We start from the raw sequence: 25,607 nt of genomic DNA on the forward strand, positions 1-25,607 counted from the left end.
TATCTCGATGGTTTGAGAGTTATGAGACAAAAACCCGCTCATTAAAAAAAAAATAAAAAATTGCGATGATACACCTCTTAATATCAAAATTAAGGGCTCAAATTTTCACAATAATTTTTTTTTGTCATCCCAAATAATATTTACACAGTATCGTTAAAAAAAAAAATAGTCGATTTTTTTGGCCCAGTCTAGTGAACATACTATTTTATAGAACGCTAAAATTATTTAACTGAATTGCTTATATACTTTACTTTAAAAACGTAATAATATTAGATAATAACAACACCATAAAATTTTGATTTTACTTTACATATGATATTATAAACACGTACGTACCGGATTAGTACCGAATAACCCGAGCTTACTGTTGAATCAGTGAACTTTACTGGTTAACCAGTGAATTTTAATGGTGTACATAAAAGTCACTGATTCATCAGTGAGGAATTCCACTGATTTACCAGTGAGTTTCACTGATTCAACAGAGTGAGCTCATATAACTTTCATCATAGCCCAACTTATACATATAGGGCATGATTATTTACGTGACTCACACAAATTCGCCTTGGTTTCGACTTAATTGGTCTTAATTAGTCACAATTTAAGACGACCAAGTCTAAATCAAGTTTTATTTTTGACCAGGGTAGGGTCACAATTTAACTTGAGATGTATTAATTAATTCAATCGACATTAATAAACAAACATCAGGTTATATATAACTTTCTATAACCGGTACAACTAATCATAGGTCGCTGTTGATAACGGACACTCGAGGTACTTAAATTTCGCACTGGTTTGAATCAGTGATCCTAATACTCACTGGTTTACCAGTGAGCAACTTTGAATCTCACTGATTCACCAGTGACTTTTTTTACTCCCTGAATGAACCGGTGGATTTCTCACTGATTCAAATTAAGAGAGTAACGAAATGGTCAACGACACTGAAGAAACGATACTAAATAACTTTCAAATAATTTTCATTATCGTAGTAAAGTGATTATCAGATAGTAGAGGGTATGGAAAACTAGTAGAGGGGTTAGCATACAACAGAGCGATAAAGAAACAACACCAGATTAAATATGGCTCCCGGCTTTTATTAAACCCAAATTATTTTCAGAATTAAATATTTCACATAAAAAATTTCTCCCCCGAGAAATTATGTCTGGAGAAATTTTTACGCCAATAAATATTTGTGGTGAGAAATTATGCCTTGAGATATTATTGCTGAGAAATTTTGTCGCAGGAAATTATTGCATGAGAAAAAAGAGACGCCCAGCAAACGGGATCGGATTGAGTCGGATTCAACATCCTATCCGCTTTAACACGATTCAATGCAGTTTTTGAAATCTCCGTTTTTCAATCCGTTTTAATACGATCAGACCCGACACGTTAGTATTGGATAACTACAGAAAATTTTGTTACCAACTTGTTACCAAGTCCTTATATTGAAAATTATAAAGGTAAAATTTCAAAAAATCGACAAAAATTCGTATATACCATTCGATTCAGAATTTCGCGAGAAGAATTTCTGTCGTATCAAAAAAAATATTTTTTTTTTTTAATTGTTGATGAATTTCAAAAATTTTCAAAATGGGTTTTTTTATGAAAAAAACATTTTTTTTAACTGTCATTACCCGTAATTGTTTGGGTAATGGTTCAAACAAAATTATCCATTAGGTCATTCTATTTATTTTTCATTTTTTCTATTTTTTATTTAACAAAAAGTAATTTTTACTTTTTTTAAATTTAAAATTCGAAAAAATTTTTTTGGAAGTTACCAAATTTTTTTGTGGTTGATATATGATTTACTAAGAGAATAAAAAAAAAATTGTAAAAATATCGATTTGCTGCCGAGTTACACTCTTTTGTTTATCCGCGCGCGGATGAAATGACGCGCCTTTTCGTTTTTCGCGCTTTAATAATTTTTATCTCAGCAACTATTCGTCGTAGAGACTTCGTCCAAAATTCATTTTGTTCGTTATTAAATCCCAAAAACAATGATACTAGTTTGTCTCGACAACTTCTCAATACTTTCAGAGATATTTCATTTTACATCTAATTTTTTTATAAAAAAAATATGATCCACCTCCAAATTTATGGTAACTTTTTTCCTTATATTTTTTCTAGTATTTTAAGAAAATTTTTTTCAAAATCAATCTTTACCCACCGAAAAAATGATCTTTGACCATTTTTTCGTGCGCATCGACTGGACTACCGACTTGGTCGGTAAGTTGAACTCTGCCTCGAATTTATTCTATCCGATTCAATGCGTTTTAACACGAAACACTGTTTTCAAAAATCGCATTGAATCGGGTTGGTTCGTATTGGACTTCAATCCGACTTTGTTTGCTGGACGGTCACCATAAATAGCATTTATAGTTTCTGCTTAATTATAAATTGCAAATGACAATTTACGCTCACCTTAATAGTTGATTACACTATTGGTTGTAAATTAACTTGTTTCCGACTGGCTGCTGACACTGAAACTTTAAGTTTCAATGCAGGTAATCACGAAACATGTAGTGTGTGACGCAGAACGAATCACGATTTTAAAGTTCGGGTGATGTCAGCCAACTTCACTCTGGTCTGAAATCGTTTTGTTTCATCCCTTTTATCACCCAATACACTATTTGATAACGTGTTTATTTTTCCACACAATTTTTTTTTAAATTAGTAGATTATTGATTATTGGTTATATTGTTAGGTACACTGATAGAAAAACTATCTTGATTCAAGAAAAATTTTTTCTTCAAAATGTGGTTCTTGTTTCAAAATTTTTAATTGTTTTAATTCAAGAAATAAGTCCTTGAACCAAAAAATTGAAATTCTCGGATAGAGAAAAAAAATTCTTTGTTTGAGAATTTGATTTTTCGATGAAGCCTTTTTTGTTTTGAAACAAAATTCTGACATATTTCGTTCAAGAATTTCTTGCTCTTGGATTAAGATAGGCAAAATCTAGGTTTAAGACATTACCGACTCGTTTCGAGAATGGCGCGGTTTTTAAATCAAGATATCAATTTACTCAGCTTGAAAAAAAACTTTTTTTTTTTATTTTAAAAATAAAAAGTTTTAAAGTGATTTTTTAGGACTACATTCATTTACTTCAGATATGTTAAAGTAGAAATTTATTTTTAAAAAAATTTTTTTTTTCATTACTTTAAAAACATCTTCTATCAAGGAATTATTACTTGAACCAAAAATTTAAAGTTCTTAAAATAATAATACGACATTTTTAGTTGAAGACAAGTGGTCTTGCTTGAAGAATTCGATAGTATCGATTGAAGATAATATAGTTTCGGGTCAAGACACGAGAGTTATCCATCGAAGATACAAAATCTATAGAGCCAAGAAAATCTAAATCAAGACAAGAATTTCTTGAAGCAAGACAATTGGTTTTCTTCAGAAATAAATTCTTGGCTCAAAAAAATATTTCTTGAGTCAATATAAATTTTCTATCAGTGTATAGATTAAAGATGTGCGAATAGATCGAACTTACGAATTATTCTTATCGAACCGAATTGAACTATTCAATTTGAATAATTCGAATATTTTGAATTATTCGAAAATTTTATTTTGAACAACTTAAAATTGTGATATTTTTTTTTAATAATTCAAAATTTTGTAAGAGGTGAATAGAGCTCACCATCAAATAAAAATATTTTTAAGCTGATCCGAATTTTCGAATTCGAATCAATAGATTCGATTAAATTCGGTTTGATCACAATTCGCACATCCCTCGCAGATTGAACCAAAGATGAATAAACAAATTATAAAAAAAAAAATTGAACTTCCAAAGCAATTTTTACAGCTCGAAATCGGTAGAGTTTCACTTACAAACGGTTATAAAATTTTGTTTTATTTATTAATGAACAAGTAAATTTAAACAAAATATTCTACAGCACTACGATCTCTCTTCGCGCCGCTCCCTGGCGAAGAAGACAAATATATTCTTACAAAGGTGAAAAAAAACTTTGAATTAAATGATCGACACTTAGGTATCTATAATAAAAAAAAAAGTATAAACTAAATCTGAATATTTTCAATAATTTTAGAAAGTAGTTGATAAAGTGATAGAGATTCCAGTGATACATATAACCTGTGGTCAATTAACTCAAAACGATCCAGAATTAATGAAAAACAATTTTTTTTACTTTTTAAGAACAAGTGATGAAAAAATTCCAAATTTTGATTCTCAGGAAACTTGTGATGACGAAATTTTAAATTATATTGTGGTCGGATCTTTAAATGGATTTTTTTTGGAATCTCTAAATGAGATGCTGGTTAATGTAAATTTGCTTTAGTAGAATACTTATAAATTTGAATGAAATCAGATAATTAATTGATTTTTTGTTTAATAAATAAAAAGGTATTTGCTCCTTTGATGGAAAAACAGTTATATGCCGAAAGTCCAAAACGAATATATGAAAATCAAGATCATGCTAATAGTGACAATATCATGAAAACTGATGACAATTCCATTGATTCAGAGTCTCAGGTAAGGAAATAAAGAGGGTTAATTTTAGTGTGATTAATAAATACAGTCGAATTCTATCAACTCGGACGGTTAGTCTACGGAGGAGCGGGAATTTCCTAGAAATTCCGACTTATCGAATGCCATTTCTCCTTTAAAGAGTAAACTATAAGGCATGCGCTCTTACATCTACATATATGATGCATATATAAATATTGGGAAACTTAGAATTCTGATAGGCCAACTGGTGGCTAAAACTGTAACTACTCAAAGTAGGCTAAATCATGAATGTTTACATCTATACGTCTATCCGTCTATCAGCTAATATAAATAATAAATACTTAATTCTCTCTAAAATTGTTGTGTTTCTATGAATTAAAAAATTGGTTTCGTTCAATTAACCCTTAACGGCCACACCTCCCTCAGGCCTCATAACGGCCACATGGGGTAACTCATTACCCCACGCTAAAAAACCCGGCCAGACAAGATAGGTAAATGTTTTTGAGAATTTTAACTAATTGGGTCATGTTCGTTGACGAGTTCTTCAATATTTCTAATGATTTAACTTGGTTAATTTATAGATGGCGTTCTAAAAACTGGTCATATAGGTCAAAATTCTGAAAAAATGGCTTTTTTTGCAAAAAAATTCATTACTCCGCCATTTTGCGATATTAACGACTAAAACTTTAGGGTTGTTCGCACAATATATACCACTACTACAAAAAATAACAGTATCCACCAATTCTTCAAAAAGTATAGTTATTTTGCAAAATTACTATGGAGGCAAAATACAGGCTCAATAAGTTATAGATTAAATTGAATGGAATATAGTATAGTGCCGAATAGCTCAACTGGTAGAGCACTCGGCGCGATACTGAATTGGTCTGGGTTCGATTCCCAGTTTGGGCTATCTATATTTTTCTTAATTTATTTATAGATTGTCTTATTGAAAAGGTTATTTGCATGTTTGCATGTTTAGGTTTCCACTATATTTAAATGGTGTCCACAAAAAATGAACAACTTACCTTTATTTTATCGATTGACACTGAAATAAGTTGATAAAAATAAAATAAATATTGTGACTGAACTGCGGTTACGGCCACACTGGGGTAACTAGTTACCCCAGGCCGATAAAACGAACGCTCACAACGCCACTGTGCATTTCTTTGGCTTTCTATGTAGTGAAGTCACATCTCACACATGTCTGTTACCGACAGATGGTGTTTATTGTATTTATTTGAAAGGTTTAAGACCTCTAATCCCACTTTTTTTAAGCCTGGGGTTATTAATCACCCCGTGTGGCCCTTAAGGGTTAAAGAAAAACTTCTAATTTATAAACATGGAATTTCCATCAAAAACAAGTAAAAGTAATATATATTGTTTGTATGGTTGTAAAAGTCGTGCTTCTAAAAATGACAGTGTTGATTTTTTAATGTTCGTCGAAAAATTGCAAACGTGATTACTTTGAAAAATAAAATGGATCATGAAGATAAATGCGACCGTTTTGATGATTGCTGACATAAATAAAACAGATTTGCTACCACATGCTGATATGAACCATCAAACCAACTTAACAAGGAAAACTCATACCCACGATCCTTCCACCTTTGAGAACTTGACCATTTATTTTATCCGGATCATCTCGAATACTTGATGATAAAAGACAAAGAATCATAATTTTTAAACAATTATTGTCCTCACTAACTTTACCAAAGTTCAACAAGTGTCCGTGATTTATTATATTTTCATCGCCGGTAAAATTTTTACTTTGAGGTGTTCCACTAACAAATTGACAAATGTGATGAATTGAAACACGCATTATTTACTGTAATAATCTTTAACACTTATAATAATTTAAATAAATTATCAAAACATAAAAAAGCCAGTTGATTTTATATAGTAAACATTCAGAGCACCCGGGAAAAAATGATCAGACCTGACCATGCCTGTTCATGTATGATCAGGCCTGAAATTAGACCTGATCATGCCTGTTCATGTATGATTAGGCCTGAAATTAGACATGATCAGGCCTGATCATACCTGTCCATGCCTGTTCATGTCTGTTCATGTCTGAAGCGTTGAATACGCTCAGGCCTGATCATGCCTGTTCATGTCGGAAGCGTTAAATACAGTCAGGTCTGATCATGCCTGTTCATACCTGTCCATGCCTGTTCATGCCTGGTCATGTCTAAAGCGTTAAATACGCTCATGCCTGATCATACCTGTCCATGCCTGATCATGCCTGTTCATGTCTGAAGCGTTAAATACAGTCAGGTCTGATCATGCCTGTTCATACCTGTCCATGCCTGTTCATGCCTGGTCATGTCTGTTCATGGCTGTTCATGTCTGCTCATAGATCTAAAATTTTGTTGACCAAGAATCTATCACGTATAAGATTTTTATTACTTGAAGTTCATATGAAACTTACTTTTCAACTAAATCTCTTAGGTCAGTGGGTAGCGAATTACACTTTCGAGCGCAAGGTCCACGGTTCAAATCCTGCACACGCCCGAATTTTTTATTTTTTTTATTTTTATAGCAATAATTATATACATGTATAATTGAATATAGTTATACATAATTATATATAATTATATAGGGCCATTTTTTATATATAATTTTTTTACCCGGATGGGCATGAACAGACATGAACATACCTGATCAGACCTGAACATGTCTGATCAGGCCTGGTCAGGCATGGTCATTTTTCATGTCTGATCAGGCCTGAAGACTCATGCCTGTTCATGTCTGATCAGGTCTGATCATTTTTTCCCGGGCAGCCTACTTTGATTAGTTTATTTTTTGGCCACCAGATGACTAATATCTAAGCCATGCCCATTCTAAGGTTCCCAATACACAGCCAAATATATATTAGGGTGTCCGTTATTTCCCAAGTTGTTATTTTTTTATGGCTACTCCCTGAACTTGTAGTTTTTGCCTTAGAAAAAATTTTCCAACCTAAACAAGCTCTTAATTTTCAAATTAAACCGTGCCGAAATCATGCTACATTTCCCTTTCAAATAACATGGGATTTTTTGACTTTTTGCATTTAATTTTTTATCTCTGAAGCAAATAAAACTACAACTAGGATCAAGAACGATATTGATAGGAAATTTTCCGCCCTACAAAAAAGATCGCACGGATTGATTCGATAAAATCATTCTTTTAAAGGTTATTCGCGATTAAAGTTGTGTTCATAGCTTATAACTAAGTTTTTTGTCATTTGCTGCAAATTTGAATTGCATCTGTTGATTTTGACCAAAAAACTTTATCAGGTGTATTGAATCAGGTAGGAGATAGCGTTGCTCGTAATGGGGACAAGATTAAGGGAAAGTTCCGAGTTAATGGAATCAGACTGAATGGACTCCGACTGTATCATTAATTTGTTTGTTCATAAATATAGACAACTAAAGTTCATAAATCTCTGGAGGATAAAGAATCGTCAATAAAGATTGAGAGTTTCGAGGAATCTCAAAAACAATTGATGTCACCAGGAAAAGATTTTACACACCAGCGAATTTCATCAGAGTGTGTTGAAGGTATTAATGACATAAAAAATTGAAAGTTTGAAAATTCAAAAGTGCACGCCTCATACGCGGTTGACCTCATTTTCATAATAGTTGATTTAATTAATTAACAATTGAAGGTTTAATAATATAATTTTTTCCCCATCGAAAAAGAAATTTTTGAGCTAGAAAAATCCAAATCGCGCAATAGTTACACAACAACATATTTTGAATTTCGCGTTCTTGGTGCGACCACTAGAGAGACTGCACTGCACGCAATACATTAACCCTTTTCCGGTCGACATATACTTTTAATTTGAATCGTACGTCTTATTTTAAAAATGATAGAGCTATAGTCTGTTTTCTAGAGAGAGGGCCGCAAAAATGGTAGAAGGGGGCGCTTATCTACACTAACACAACTAAACTTTCACTCACACGGCCTTACAACGGACTTTTATTGGCTCTATCTCCACATGACACACCTAGACTCACCGACACTCCGAGCCGGGAAAGGTTTAAATGTACAGTAGATGATACTGTCACGTCTGTGAGATAAAGAGAGCTAGTGATAGTATATCCCGTGAAAAAAAAGAGGACGCAAACAAAACAGGGTTCCATGTTGTGGAATCGTAGGTTTTGAGTTTTTATAAATTATAACTAAACAACAAAAGTTTAGACAATCAATTTTCATAGGGTTCTTTCAATTAACGAAATCAAGGTATTAAAAGAAAATCGTGTTAATTGATGGAATTTTTTGAGTTATCGTGATTACGAAGTTTCATACAAGACAACTGACATAAAAGGTTTTTTGGACCGGAATATTTATTTTTAAATAAATTTATCGATGAATCGACTCAGAACTGAGTCAGAATTAAAGTTTAACAAATTGTCTGCATAATGGTATAAGATTTAGCTTATTTCTACGTACTGATGGGGGTGTAACAGGGATTTTGACCCATATAATAATTTTGTTCAAGGCTTGAGCAAGCCTGGTCTCAAGTTCGATAGACGTTACTGTCTTTTCCTACCCATGTGTTTGACTTCAGATACTTATGGCTAGATTTCGATAGCAAGTCTAGTGCAAGCCTTACACAAGAAATTCGCGCCAGATTATAACTAAATTCTGGAGGAAGACTATAGTTGAAAATAGTTGCGCATGGCTTGCTTAAGATCTACTCAAGGCTCAAAATTGACCTTGAGCCTTGAGCAGATCTTGAGCAAGCCATGCGTAAGTACCTACTGTAAGTTACAGGTGCAAGAAATGCGTCATAAACTTTTCAACTGCACTGTATCTACACGGTAAGAAATATTTTGCGGATATCACTATGCCAGTATAGGCGTGAACGCCATACTGTAAGGTATTAAAGATTTTTATAGGTTATAAAATTGTATGCATAGATGATTCAACCATTGCGGGAATAGTAACAGTGGCAATAGTTGGCGCGGACGCCGCAATGTCAGTATGGCCGTCAAGCCCATACTGCATTGCCGTATCCACATTGCTTCTGGCCGATAGACCTAATCTAACGAAATCTATTTAGTTTTGGTGGTAATACGATAGTATACATTGATTGACACGCCAGAAATTATGGCGGGAAAAACTAGTCGCATTGTGCCCTCGGTATTGTAGTATGGGTCTCAGGGCCATGCTGTTTCGTCGTGCCTGCACGGAAAAAAAATTCTAGTTAAATTTACAATGCTAACATCGTAATTTGTCCTATTAATTATTGTATTGGTGGACTAGACTTTTCATATCGTAATTTTTACGATGTAGGGTTGGAAATTTCATTTAAGAAATAATACTTCAGACAAACAATACGAAGTCTTAAGCTCTTTAATATAAATTACGATGTAACATCGTAAAATTTGAAGAGAAATTTTAAATAAAAGATTAAAATAATAATCGTTCGGCAGTTGGATTCGAACCCGAGTCCTTTCGAGTGCGAAGTGTCCGACGCCTTGGACCACTCGGCCACTGAAGGGCCTACACTATATTTTGTTTTTAAGATCCATATAAACGACTTGCGGAGGACCCAGTTACTATTTAAAAAGTACGATGTAACATCGTACTTTTTATAGCTTCCATCGTATTATAACAGAGGCAGCACGGTAATATTTATTTTGTTAAAAAGTAAATAGAAATATTAAATGTACGAATAAATATAGTTTTTAAAGTGTAATTTTTATTTATTTTTTTTTACGATGTTAAATTGTAATTTTTGCATTAATTTTTAATCCTAAAAGTCTTTGTTAAAATTACGATGTTAAATAGTAAAAAATATAACCCACATAATAAATTTTGAAATAAAACATTTAAAAATTGACATTAATAAAAGTCTAGTCCGAGATTACGATGTTAACATCGTAAATTTCGGTAGAATTTTTTTTCCGTGTGCTATGCACACGTGTGAGCAATACAATAGCTCCAGTACTACACAGTGTAGTAAATAAGGCTATACTTCTGGAACTCGTTACAATACTGTCGGAATATTTCACATACTATTTTAGTATCTGTCTTGAGACCACAACAGCATGATGTTGAATGCCATGCATTTCTTACCGTGTAGGATATCTTCAACATTCTTGTGTACAATGTCTCGAGCAAGCCATGCACAAGTCTTGATGACGATTTCTTGCTACATGATCTTCCGCAAGACCCATACGTAGAAAAAGACACTAGTGACCAAAGGTTTCGCTCAAGACACTGGTACCAGAATCTTGCTCAAGCATGTGTTACTTGAGAAGTTAGTGAATTGGACGAAAATTTTGTAGCGCGTATAGAGCTCGACTAACGCGGCGCGTTACGAGGCGTGCAATAAATTAAAGTTTATTCTGTAGTAAAAAAAATATTAATAATTAATTTATTAATTTTAGAATACTCTGAGTCACTAAAAACATTTAGTGATCCCTGTCCAAAAAATATTAAGAAAACTAATATTAAACAACTTTTAAAATATCTTGAAGAATTAATAGCTTCTGTGCAGTGGAATTTTGAGAATATCGGAGACGACATTTTGATACCTCTACCAAAATCATCAGACTTATTAAACACCGATTTTTTAAATATTGAGTTTTCTGCACTTGATAGAAATATGATTGAACAACTGGAGAATATTGTTATCAATTGGGAAAAACATATAAATAAAGTATTGGATACTTATAAAAATAAAATTCCACAAGGCAAGGGCCCAATGGCTGAATATGATTATTGGCACGATCGATTGATTGGTTTGTCGATATTAGTAGAAAATTTGAATTCACCAATAGCCAAAAAAATTAAATCGATTCTGAATGAAGCTCGGTCATCCATTTTATCAGCATTTCATTGGTTTGAAATTGAACTTTGGAAATATTACACAGAAGCACGAGAAAATAACAAATTTCTCTTCACAGTATTACGATACTTCAAAGTAAGTACAAAGATAATATTTTTTTTATACATCTATAGTTCAGATATTTATGTAGAAGTAGGATTCCACCTATTAATATCAAGCAATAATCAAAAATTTTATATATATTGCTTTCCCTATCGAAAAAAACCATCTGGAATTGCATATTAACCCATAGGAATCCACATATAGTCTACTTGCCCTACTACTAAACTTTGTGGCGAAAAATTGCCGTAGTCAAATAAAAAATTGAATAAAATAGAGAAAAATCTCGTGAATCTCCCGGTACTTTTACCCGGCAAAAATTCGTGTAACTTTTTTTGTTATTAACAAAAACGTTTTGCAAGTAAAGCCTCAGTCGACTTTAACGGAATACTGGAAAAAGATTTTTCTCATGCAGTTAATGAAATGTACAAAATAAAATAATTCAATATTTTCTGAATCGTTTGGTCACAAACTTTATACGAAAATGTTAATTATTAATTATGAAAATAATTATTTAATTTAATCAACAGAAAAAAATACTAGCCTAACAGCTGCTGTTTGTACCGACGTGATCTGCGCATATCCATAGTGGGGAGAAGTTGCGCGCGTCGCTATGATTTATTTAAAATTCCTAGCACAGTAGGGGAGGGTGGGGCAGAGCGGCCCCCCTAAGCCAATTATTATTTTTTGTGGCTTTCAACCATAAGATCACTTTACTTTTGTCCTATTTCGAACAAATTTATGGACATTTTGCCAAAATTCTGAAAATTTTTTTTTGTGGGCAGAGCAGCCCCCCTTCAAAAAGTGATAAAAAAAATTTTTTTTTTCGTTTTTTTTTTTTTTTTAAATTGTTTTCATCATTAAGAATGTATTTCTTTCTCTTGACAACTATTTTTGGTTTTATATTACTCGAAAAAAATTTTTTAAAGCGTAAAAAATCGTTCACTCTCGATTACCTTAATTACTAATTGTTATTTAATAAAAAAAAAAATCAATTCTATAATTTTACTTTATTTCAAAAATTTATCACATAAAAAAAAAAATTTAATTTTTAAAAATTTTTAGTGACCAAATTTGCCTCTTACATAGAGAAACGGCCGAAAAATATGAAAAAATAATTTTTTCGGAAGTTTCGGCTGGTCCATTTTGCCCCAGGTGTTATGCGTAGGGCTAGAAATGTGGAATTATAATAATTTTTTTTTAATTTGACGATAAAAATATGAAAAAATCACTTTTTCAAAATTTTGGGCTTGTCCATTTTGCCCCAAATATCATGCGTAGGGGTAAAAATGCGCAAACATATCGGATTTATAGTAATTAGTCGAAAAAATAAAATTTTTTTTTTTGATCAAAATTTCAGGGGGGCCGCTCTGCCCCACCCTCCCCTATATATTAATAATTTTAATAATTTTATCAATTGTTATATAAATTTCTCATTTATTAATTGAATTTATGGTATTAAAATAAATAATTGCCTGAAATAAAATAATTCACGCGCTTAGAATTTTAAATAAGACATGGCGACGCGCGCAACTTCTCCCCACTATGGATATGCGCAGACCACGTCGGTAAAAACAGCAGCTGTTAGGCTAGTATTTTTTTCTGTTGATTAAATTAAATAATTATTTACATAATTAATAATTAACATTTTCGTATAAAGTTTGTGACTAAACGATTCAGAAAATATTGAATTATTTTATTTTGTACATTTCATTAACTGCATGAGAAAAATCTTTTTCCAGTATTCCGTTAAAGTCGACTGAGGCTTTACTTGCAAAACGTTTTTGTTAATAACAAAAAAAGTTACACGAATTTTTGCCAGGTAAAAATACCGGGAGATTCACGAGATTTTTCTCTATTTTATTCAATTTTTTATTTGACTACGGCAATTTTTCGCCACAAAGTTTAGTAGTAGGGCAAGTATACTAATAGAAAAATATGAACTTATGTAAGAATCGCCACAGGGATTAATATACGGTCGTGTATCTCATAGTACTTTCATCAATTTTTTGACCCTTCAGATGCTAGGCTCGAATAGGTATCATGAGTTATAGACAAAACTAAGGCCAGAAAATTTAATCCTCTATGTAACTGAGCATGTGGAAATGGAATAAGTATAGGTAATTATTCTGTAAGCATTTGGAACTTCAGAAAATGGGTGGAGTCCCTCTTCCATACAAATACCAAAGTTTAATAGTACTCGAGCGTTGTGTGGCGTGAGTAAAGTAGTACTTTGTTGTGGTTGATAAATAAACTATAGAATTTATGTTTGAGCCTACTTTCGAATTTGAATTCTCGAGTCGAAATTTGAATCGTCAGTCGGACGTAATGAACGTTGGAATCGTAAGTCGGACGTATTGGACGTTGAAATCGTCATCTTGATATTCAACATTAAAAAAGATGGATTGAATTAATTTCTATCGGCTCTTCCGTGGGGTTTTGGTGGGTTGAATGATAAGAATACATGTCCGACTTACAAACTTGAACTTTGGCATAAATATTCTCAACAATCTTAGAAATTCCCGTCCTTCGGTATTTTTTTCGAAAACTAACTCCGAGGGAGGTTTCAGTGGAGTCAACTATTAAAATACTCTCGTTTTTTCATTATTTGGCTTACAGACTTGAACATTGGGTTCTGTAACAATTAAACCGAAGACAGTTCAACTGCGACAGTTCAACCAGCGACACTGCAACCGTACGACACTTCAACCGAACGACACTTTAACCGAACGACAGTTCAACCTAGCGACATTTCAACTGAAAATAACCTGGAACCCCTTATTTAGGTGCCCTCTTATTAAGGATTTTTTATCGGTTGAACTGTCGTTCGGTTGAAGTGTCCTCGGATGAAATTTCGTACGGTTGAACTGTCGCAGTTGAACTGTCTTCGGTTTAATAGTCGCGGCACCGAGCATTGGCATTAATATTCTCAACAATCCTACGAATTTCTTACCATCGGTAGTTTTTTCGAAAACTGATTCAAATAATGAAATAAATCGAGAGTATTTTAATCGTTGACTCCACTGAAACCCCCCACGAAGTAAGTTTTCGAAAAAAATACTGATGGTGGGGAATTTGTAAGATTGTTGGAAATCTTTGTGCCAAGTTCAAGCCTGGAAGACTTGTGATAGAAAAAATGAGTATTTTTAACTTTGACTAAACTGAAATCCCTCTTGGAGTTGGTTTTTCAAAAAAATACAAATGGTGCGGGATTTCTGAGATTGTTGGGAACATTAATGCCAAAGCTCACGCCTGAAAGTCTTATTATGTCAAAACGCAAGTATTTTAATCTTTCGTCCCAGCAAAATCCCCCTTAGAGTTAGTTTTCGGAAAAATACCGAAGGCGGGGGATTCGTAATTCGTAAGATTGTTAGGAATATTTGCGCCAAAGTTCAAGTCTGTAGTCCAAATAATGAAGAAATGCGAGTATTTTAATTTTCGACCCTACTGAAACGCCCCTCGGAGTTAGGTTTCGGAAAAAATGCCGATGGTGGGGGATTTGTAAGATTTTTGGGAATATTTTTGCCAAAGCTCAAGTCTGTAAGCCGGATAGTGCAAAATCGGGAGTATATTGAATATCAAGATGACAATTTCAACGTCCAATACGTCCGACTGACGATTCAAATTTCGACTCGGGTCACGCTTAGGCGCCACTCAAAATTGAATTTTAGATAAGATACGCATGCAAATCGTGGAACGAACGTCGTAAACACCCTGTTAGTTACACACAATTTTAAATTGCTTGCGAGTCAAAATTAGAGAAAGAAAATTTGAATATAGAATTTATTTTATAAATAAATATTTCAATACTTTATTGATCATTATCTCGTTTAATTCAATAACAAAATCTGAGGTCATAAGATAATTTTAACGATAATTGGAATGTTTAATTGCATTCGCCTGCGGCTTATACGTTTGAATATACACGTCCTTGTTGACAATGCGTCACAACTTCAGACTCGTGACGTCAATTAAAGCCTAGAGCGATACTTCGCTTCATACCTATAAATAAAGAATACACGGAAAGAAAATTATGGGAAGTTTTCCTATGCATTATGGGAATGGTTCCCATAATGGTATGGGAATAGTACCTATACTACTATAGGAATGGTTCCCATATATTATGGGAACCATCCCCATAATAGTATGAGAATAGTTCCCTACTATTATGGGAATGGTTCCCATAATGATATGGGAATGGTTCCCATACCATTATGGGAATGGTTCCCATAATATTATGGGAACTATTCTCATATCATTATGGGAACCATTCCCATACTATTATAAGAATGGTTCCCATATTGGTATAGGAACTATTCCTATAATATTATGGGAACTATTCTCATATCATTATGGGAACCATTCCCATACTATTATAAGAATGGTTCCCATATTGGTATAGGAACTATTCCTATAATATTATGGGAACTATTCTCATATCATTATGGGAACCATTACCATAATGGTATGGGAATCATTCCCATACTATTATAAGAATGGTTCCCATATTGGTATATGAACTATTCCTATAATATTATGGGAACTATTCCCATAATGTTATGGGAACCATCCCTATAATATCATAAAATTTTTTTTTTGCACAATAGTGTAGAAAGTTCCCAAAATTTGAATTTTCTTAAATGTTTTGTGCTGACAAAAAATTCTTGTTAAAAATTTTAATGTTTTTTTGCCAAATACGATTTTTTTTTTCAATGTTTGAATTTTTGTTTTTATGTTTAATAATATTTCTGTGTATTGTAGAAGTGATTACCACACTTCTTTAAATTCATTTTTTCACGATAATATGGGAACCATTCCCATAATATTATAGGAATGGTTCCTATAATAGTATAGGAACTATTCCCATAATATTATGGGAATGATTCCCATAATGGTATACGAACCATTCCAATCGCATTATGGGAATCATTCCCATAATATTATGGGAATAGTTCCTATACTATTATAGGAACCATTCCTATAATATTATGGGAATGGTTCCTATAATATTATAGAAAGTATTCCTATAAATTATAGGAACCCTTCCTATATTTATAGGAACCATTCCTATAGTGTTATGGGTATCATTCCCATAATTATAGGAACTATTCCTATAATTATAGGAACCGCTCCCATAATTTATGGTCGTAATTCCTATGTTGGTATAGGAAAAAATTTCACAAAATTATGGGAACCGCTGCCATAATTTTCTTTCCGTGTATTTTATTAATTCATACTTTTAAAAACTACATATAAATGAATTTTGCACAGTTAATTACTGAATCCAATGAATTGCAAGTTATCAATGAGGCTCTTCCATCGTTAATGGAAGGAATGAAAATGATTTGGATTTTGTCTAAGTATTTCAATACTGAAGAAAGAATGACTTTACTATTGGAGAGCATTTCTTGGCAATTATGTGAAAATATTAAAAATACTTTATCAGTAAAGGAACTTTTCAGGTATTTGGTTTTACATAAAAATTCATTTTCCCAGAGTACACGGAGAAAAGAGAATGGTAATAATTACCACTCTACATGGTATTCAGTCTTATTTTTTAATGCATAGGAATCATTACTACACGGAAAAAAAATTCTACCAAAATTTACGATGTTAACATCGTAATCTCGGACTAGACTTTCATTAATGTCAATTTTTAAATGTTTTATTTCAAAATTTATTATGTGGGTTAAATTTTTTACTATTTAACATCGTAATTTTAACAAAGACTTTTAGGATTAAAAATTACTGCAAAAATTACAATTTAACATCGTAAAAAAAAATAAATAAAAATTACACTTTAAAAATTATATTTATTCGTACATTTAATATTTCTATTTACTTTTTAACAAAATAAATATTACAGTGCTGCCTCTGTTATAATACGATGGAAGCTATAAAAAGTACGATGTTACATCGTACTTTTTAAATAGTAACTGGGTCCTCCGCAAGTCGTTTATATGGATCTTAAAAATAATTATAGTGTAGGCCCTTCAGTGGCCGAGTGGTCCAAGGCGTCGGACACTTCGCACTCGAAAGGACTCGGGTTCGAATCCAACTGCCGAACGATTATTATTTTAATCTTTTATTTAAAATTTCTCTTCAAATTTTACGATGTTACATCGTAATTTATATTAAAGAGCTTAAGACTTCGTATTGTTTGTCTGAAGTATTATTTCTGAAATGAAATATCCAACCCTACATCGTAAAAATTACGATGTGAATAGTCTAGTCCACCAATACAATAATTAATAGGACAAATTACGATGTTAGCATTGTAAATTTAACTAGAATTTTTCTTCCGTGTATGTAGCATGGGAATGATTCTTCTGATACATTACCATTCTTCTGGTAATATTTACCATACTGCATAGTAATCATGCTACTGGTAAATATTACTTTGTAGCATAGTAATCAAAGCTATGCTAGAATGGTACTGAGTCCCATGCTGTATAGCGTGAAAGCAGTTTATATATTAAGCGCTGCTATATATAGTATATACGTCCAATATATAAATTATGGCATGACCATAATTGTAATAAATGACATTTGATTGCAATTTATTAAAAAAAAAAAAAAAGTTCCATGTGATAGTTTTTCATAAAAAAATAAAGGGATTATTGAATGTGTGAAATAACTTTCAATCAGTTAAAATTTTTTAAATCAGTTAAAAATTTATTTATTATTAATTAAATAACCTAATTTTTTAGTTACAAAACCTTATTTTAATATTAACCTAATTATCTGGAATTGGAAGCAGCTTCATCGAAATTGTGATAATTCCAATGTAGCATAGAAATGATTACCTTGCTAGCATGGCTAGCGTTACCATTTCGAATCGGACAAACTACTATGTCAAATAAATAATACGGCTAAAAAATTTGTGTTACTATGCTACATGGTAATAATTACTATGTTACATTGGAGAATTAACCACTCACTTCTCTCCGTGTATAATTTCAAAATGAAAATTCATATTTTCGAAAATCAGAACGAAACAAATATGGTAATCATTACCATAATTTTATAGTAATAATTCCCGTTCATAACACCGGCACACAAAAAAAAAATAAGTTCTCTGTACTTTTGACGGGACCGATTTATTCCCATGGATATTGACCCGCTGACTCCGAATCCGAGGTCCGTTTAACCCGTACACCCTCAGATTTTTAGAAAACTTTAAAAAACCTCAAAAATACACAAAAATCGACCGTTTTTTAAATTTATAAATTTTTTAAACCCTAACTAAGCATGATTTTTATGTATTTCGGTCCTCCACATACTAACCTGAAGTTTATTTAAAACATTAGCCATTTAAAGTCTGAGTAAATTCCAAAAAACCCCAAAAAATTGCAAAAAAGCAAAAAAATTCTTAGTATTGTGATGAAAAAAATTTTTTGAAGCATATTGAAATTTTTTAATGTTTTAGGCCAAAATATTTTTTATATATATATCACAGATCTAACAATATGATTTCTTTTATTTATTTCGATTCAAAAATTGATTTTTGTTATACCAAATTTTATTTTTTTCGATTTTTTGGGAATTTTTGCGATTTATTTAAAATTTTAGAGATGTCTGAGCCATGGATGTTCGAGAATTATATGTGACAGATAAACATACATGAAAATAATTATTTATTTAGCCCTATAAAATTGTTTTCATCACAATACTAAGAATTTTTTTGCTTCTTTGCAATTTTTTGGGGTTTTATGGGATTTACTCAGACTTTAAATGGCTAATGTTTTAAATAAACTTCAGGTTAGTATGTGGAGGACCGAAATACATAAAAATCATGCTTAGTTAGGGTTAAAAAAATTTATAAATTTAAAAAACGGTCGATTTTTGTGTATTTTTGAGGTTTTTTAAAGTTTTCTAAAAATCTGAGGGTGTACGGGTTAAACGGACCTCGGATTCGGATTCAGCGGGTCAATATACATGGGAATAAATCGGTCCCGTCAAAAGTACAGAGAACTTATTTTTTTTTGTGTGCCGGTGTAATAGGAATGATTACCATAATATATAGGGTTTATTCCCATATGCACTTAGGAACCGTTGCAAAGTGGTTATAGGATTTATTCCTACCCTGGCGGGTCCGAATTACGGTACTTGCCGTAATTTGCGGTATTCAGAAGAATTACGGTAAGTTATCGTATTTTTTGGTAAATTACGGCATATAACGGTAAATTGCGGTATTTTACGGTAAAACTGCAAATATAAATGATAAAATTTTCCGTTATTTGCCGAATCCCATCAAAAATTACCGGAGTTTGACCGCAGATTACCGGATTTTTTCGTAATTTACCTCAAATGACCGCAAACCAAGAAAATTTGCGGTAAAATACGGTAATTTACCGTAATTTGGACTTACTAGTGTCTATTACCATGTGATATGGGAATTATTACCATAACTGTATGAGATTATATTTTCTAAACGTAAACAAGGAACGGTTACTTATCATTTTGCTGTATTAATTCAAAAAAATTTTGGAAATCGGCTAACTCTGTGAGCCAGTCTTAATCTAAGGTTCAAAGCAACAAATATTAAAATCAAAGAAATCGAGGCTTTTTAGGCTTAAAGGGGATCGCGATTTATAATCTCGACTCGGTTACTATTGATCATTTTAATCAGGCTCAAAAATTTCAATATCGAAAGAAATATTTTTATGCTTTGCAAGACGTCAAAGAAAAATTAAGTAATCCCTCGCGGTTTTGGAAATACCGAAATAATACCGGAATTATACGGTATAAATACTGCATAAATATGGTATTATTCAAGTTATTTTGGCCAGTTTTTTTGCCGCATTACTACCAAAAATTTACGAAAAAAATTCAGAATATTTACGGGAATAAAACAGAAAAAATACGGTATTTTAACAGCATTAAAACCGTAATTATACAGCATATTTTCGGCATTTTTGCAGTATTAAACCGTTCTACCCGGAACAAAAATTATATATAATTATATAAAATTTTATTTAATTATATATAATTATATATAACATTATAAAGTTATATGTACAATAACTATCATGAAAAAAAAAAAAAAAAATCTCGCCAACTCGTAGGCTCGATCCCGAGTCCTAATGATTTAAAGCCTGATCTGTTAATCATTATGCCAAATCGCTTATTCGAAAGTTGATACTAATTGTATTTATATCTATACAAACAAACTTAAGAAAATTGAAAACCTCAATTTTCCCGGATTCTTATTTTCACTTACATTCTTTTGTTTCAATAAGAAATGTGTGAACTAATAGAATAAAATATAAAATTTTACACTTTGCACATTTTCGATGATTTTAACCGCAGAATCAAATATAAAATAAAACCAAATTTTTTACAATTTTTCATTATATCAGGATAAATCTGGCAAAATCGCAGGATATCTACGGTATAATTACCAAAAAAAATACGATTTTATTATTATAAAATTATCGCATTATTGCGGTATTTATATAGCATTTTTTCGGTAAAAGTTCGGCATTTTTATAGTTTTTTTACGGCATTTTTTTGGTAAAAGTTCGGCATTTTTATAGTAATTTTACTATAATAATCTGGTAACTCTACAGTATAAGTACAGCAAAAAAACTGGCCAATATAACCATATTATTACCAAATTATTACGGTAAATTTACGGCATGTGTATAAATGCCGAAAATTTACGGCATTTTTACGGCATTCGCAAAACCGCGAGGGATAATGAATATGCGCTTAAATTTGTGTAGAAAACCATTGGAAGAAATCTCATTGCAAGCTCAGAATGCCTATAAAATGTTGAAAAGTTGGAAAACTTTGTATTTAGTAACCCGCGAAAACATTGAATCGTCTGAAAAAGGTAAACGATGGGAATTCGATCAGCAACGTCTGTTTAGTGAGACTGAATATATCGCGAAAGTATGCAACGACTTCAATGAAATTGCGAGTGTTCTTCAAAACTTTTACAATATTTTTGGCCCTGAGTTGAAATCAATCATCACTGACCCAGCGCAAATAGATGTAATTGTAAAAAGAGTTGATGAGTTAATTGAACCGATTCTACATGCTGACTTTAATATTTTCAATAAACTTAATCAAGAAAACTGGGATGCTACTATGGCTTGGTTTTATTTGGAAGTAACTTCTTTACAAAATGAAGCACTATTTTTAATGGACGATTGTTTCATGATATTAATCAATGCTGAACAAGCTTTGGAAGTGCTGCTTAAATTCAAAAATATTCAAACGAGACAGGCTATTCAAGAATGCTTATCAATGAAATTCGATGTTATTATGCAACAATTCAACAAGGAAATTAACAAAGTTGAAAATATATTTAATTTAGGTAATATTACATTTTTAGTTTTTTTAAATTCAATCGTAGATAGTAAAAAATATTGTGTATTTGTGTTAAAAACGGTTCGTAATAAATTTTTTGTGTTGGTTATTTTGTGTTGAATTAACACATTATACTGTGATAGGCAAACATTTTAAATTGATCCACTATTAACTAAAAGTGTTCATTAGTAAGAAAATTAAAATGATCGACATTTATTGAGAGTTACTTTAAAATTAACGTTACATTTATGCTGAAATCTCAATCGATAGTCATTGAAATATTCCCTATCCAAAAAAATTTATGTAGGATTACATAAGAACCCATAGAAAATCAAATAGGAAACTATGGATTTACGTAAGGAACCATGGGAATCAACATAGGAAAGTATTGTAACGAATGTGAAGCAACAGGGTTGTTTTTTGGCTATGGTGTTTTTTTCCCTGTAGGATGATAGATAGGGTGTGTTGGGACCATAGCGGAATCGAACGAAGATTACAAATGGTTTTAATTTCAATTAAGTTCGATTCTTCCAACACAAATTTTATCGGGACGATAGTTTATTGAGAAGGGGTTAGTGTAACGAATGTGAAACTGATCTTTAAAATATTTGAATAGCTAGAAAACAAATGCCTTCTTCCCTTGTTTTATAGATACGCGACAAAAGTCAGTCAGTCATATATTGACAACTAAACAGCATACGTCTTGTATCAATAAACTATATCGCTCTCTTGCTTTCTTTACTGCTGTTAATTGCGGTGTTGTTATTTATAATTTAAGTGTGTTATTATTGTAGTGTATAAGTGATATTAATTTAAGATACCAATTACTACAGTATGGTAACCTGGATTCCCGGATAGAAAATCCGTATGGGAAACTATGGATACCTGGATTCCCATACAAAAAATACATGTAGAAACTTGAATATATAGATTTTCATGTTAGAAATCCATCTACACGGAAAAAAATATATTATGATCAACGTGATACAGTATACTGACTGTCACGATACTCGCTTAGCTATTCGCAAGTTAGTGCGCGGATTGTTACGTATAGTGCTGACAGGGATAAGGATCGTGAATGGGACTAGAATGGATCGTGACGATAGCTCAACAGATCCCTCCCTTCTAGGTACGCAAATTAATATCCAGTAGATCGTGTCCATCACAATATTTTTTTCTACGTGTAGGAACCTGAGTACCTGGATTTCTCTGCAAAAATTTTGTTCACATGGTGAACCGTGGATGTCCACATAGGAATCTAAACTAAGTTCCCATATGGATTTTTGCATGGTTTAGATTCCCATGGGAAATAGTTGTATAAATCTTCAGGGGTATCGATGCTAGATTCCCATATAGATTTATCAGGCTGTGTTCTTTTGGCACATTAATAGGTCTACCAGAAAAATCTCTACCTTACGACAACTGAACCATAACCAGGCCTACCAATCAACAACTCTACCACTTAAGAACTCTCTCACATTACAACTCTACCAAATTACAACCCTCCCAGTAACTATAAATATTTGTTAACTTATTGTTCAAACAATGGGGACCCTTACTATCGGTATGTATTTTTCTGTTCTAGTTGCCCTAAAAAAGAACTCCAGGCCATCAGCCACCCAATTTCAGCGTCTTGCGATATCATAATAACTTAATAAATTATGAGCTAATTGCTAATATAGAGCTTTGCAAGCAGTCTGATTATCCGTACAAATCTACTAGATGCTAAGTCGGGATGCCAGTTTTAGCCTCATAAAGTAATCAAGAGTTTTACATAAATAATATACATTTACGACGTTGGTGGTGTGTATTCTAATTCACATGGTCAGAAATTTAATACCGTGCGTCGTGTAACTTTCACACCGGCAGTATTGAACATTTTAACACCAAATCATTCACACCACTCCGATTAAAAACTCTAATTGAAACCAATGAATTCCGATTGAAAGTCTATCGGATTTCAATCGGAACCGATCGGATTCAATCGGATTTAATCGGAATGCAGTGGGTCTGATCGGAGTTTTTAATCAGGGCACATCGTGGACTCAATTTTTTTTACAGTACATAGAAAATCATAAGGGAATCCACCCGAAAAGGCCGTGTGAGAGTCTACAGAGGATTCTTAACTAGATTCCCACATGGATTTTTGCATGGTGTGAATTCCCATGGAAATCCATAGAAGAATCTATGCTGGATCGTTTCTAACACAAATTATGTTGATTTCAACACAATATTTTTTACTGCTTATGAAAAAGTGTAATGAATAAAAATTTTTCCAGGGAAAAGTAACCCGCCATTATTAAAATATCATCTACCGATCGCTGGTTCCATATTTTGGGAACGACAACTACTTAATAGATTACAAGGGCCAGTGATGACATTTAAAAATGTCCCAGAACTCAATCAGAGTCACTTAAAGTCGTTAGTTTTTAGTCAGTATCTAGATGCCGCTAAACGAATGAAACAATTCGAAGATATAAAATTTAATTCTTGGAATACTAAAGCTAATTCACGGATATTAAATGCAATGAAAAGAAATATTTTAAAGATCGTTTCGATAAACAAAAGTAAATTATTCACACTAAAATACGAACGATTAAAATAAAAAATTTTTGGCTAACAAATTTTTGTTTTAGTTGTTATACAAGAGCAGACAGTTGCAAAGATCAAAAATATTCCTGCTAGAAAGTTGCGATGTATCGACTCTCAGACACAAGAGTTTAGTTCCGGGGGCAAAAATTTATACTTTGACTCGGCGGGTTCAAAAATGGGATCTGGTTTGAAGAGCTTAGCTAACAAAGTGCTCAAACTGCAAATAAATTTCAACAAAATCGATGAAACGCTACGTCCAGTGAAAATAACGGATGATAAAATCATGGTCGAACAACAATTGTGTTTTCAAGTTAATTTTGATTTGAAACTTTTCGAAATAATTTGCGAAGCAGAAATGTTGGAACAATTGGGATTTGAATTGTCAACTTCTATAAGAGATCTGGGGATCCAAAAAGATCGACTAAAAGTAGATATTGAGCTCATACAAACGACAATCGATCAGTATAATGGAATTATGACTAAATTGGATGTAGCGGATGTAAGTAATATTTTTTTTTTCAATTTCTTGTATCTGTTGAATAGAATTTTATACATCTTGAGGAATCGGTATTATAGTCAATCGTGGGTTTTGCGGCACGAGTAAAGCGAGCCATTCAAAAAAATGACTACACGGAGAAAAATGTTGGCTCGAAACCTACACGGAGAGAAATTTATGGTAACAATTACAATATATTATGGGAATGGTACCCATAATGCATGGTAACCGGTTTTCTTGAAATGTTGATTATAGGAACGGCACCCATATATTATAGTTATCATTAGTATAATATTATAGTAATAGTTACCATAACATTACGGTAATCGTTACTATAATATTATAGTAATCGTTACCATAATATTATAGTAACCATTACCATAATATTATGGTAACCATTACCATAACATTATGGTAACGATAACCATATATATGGTAACCATTACCATAATATCATAGCCATCGTTACCATAATATATATAGTAATGGTTACCATACATTATGGTAACGGTTACCATATATTATGGTAATGGTTACCATAATATTATGGTAATGATTACGATAATATTATGGTAACGGTTACCATGTATTATGGTAACCATTACCATAATATTATGGTAACGATGACTATAGTATTATGGGAACGATTACCATAATATTATGGTAACCATTACCATAACATTATGGTAACGATTACCATATATATGGTAACCATTACCATAATATATGGTAACCATTCCCATAATATATGGTAACCATTACCATAATATCATAGCCATCGTTACCATAATATATGGTAACCATTACCATAATATATGGTAACCATTACCATAATATATGCCAACCATTACCAT

The 25,607-nt window shown here is 32.2% G+C and overlaps 1 protein-coding gene across 2 annotated transcripts in view; it reads left to right on the plus strand.

The window, feature by feature from the left end:
* LOC130669490 (dynein axonemal heavy chain 10-like) overlaps positions 1–25,607 on the plus strand; it is a 166,672-nt gene that overhangs the window by 57,047 nt on the left and 84,018 nt on the right. The window contains exons 6-14 of one of the 2 annotated variants that reach the window (XM_057472431.1): positions 3,897–3,955; positions 4,050–4,283; positions 4,364–4,492; positions 7,872–8,007; positions 10,849–11,384; positions 16,620–16,810; positions 21,077–21,672; positions 23,945–24,232; positions 24,302–24,756. In XM_057472431.1, coding sequence (XP_057328414.1) covers positions 3,897–3,955; positions 4,050–4,283; positions 4,364–4,492; positions 7,872–8,007; positions 10,849–11,384; positions 16,620–16,810; positions 21,077–21,672; positions 23,945–24,232; positions 24,302–24,756 — 2,624 coding nt within the window. The remainder of the gene's footprint in view (positions 1–3,896; positions 3,956–4,049; positions 4,284–4,363; positions 4,493–7,871; positions 8,008–10,848; positions 11,385–16,619; positions 16,811–21,076; positions 21,673–23,944; positions 24,233–24,301; positions 24,757–25,607) is intronic. The other variant, XM_057472432.1, reaches the window with a different exon arrangement.

Source organism: Microplitis mediator, chromosome 6 (genome assembly GCF_029852145.1).
Source record: "Microplitis mediator isolate UGA2020A chromosome 6, iyMicMedi2.1, whole genome shotgun sequence".
In the NCBI taxonomy this organism is placed as follows: Eukaryota; Metazoa; Arthropoda; class Insecta; order Hymenoptera; family Braconidae; genus Microplitis; species Microplitis mediator.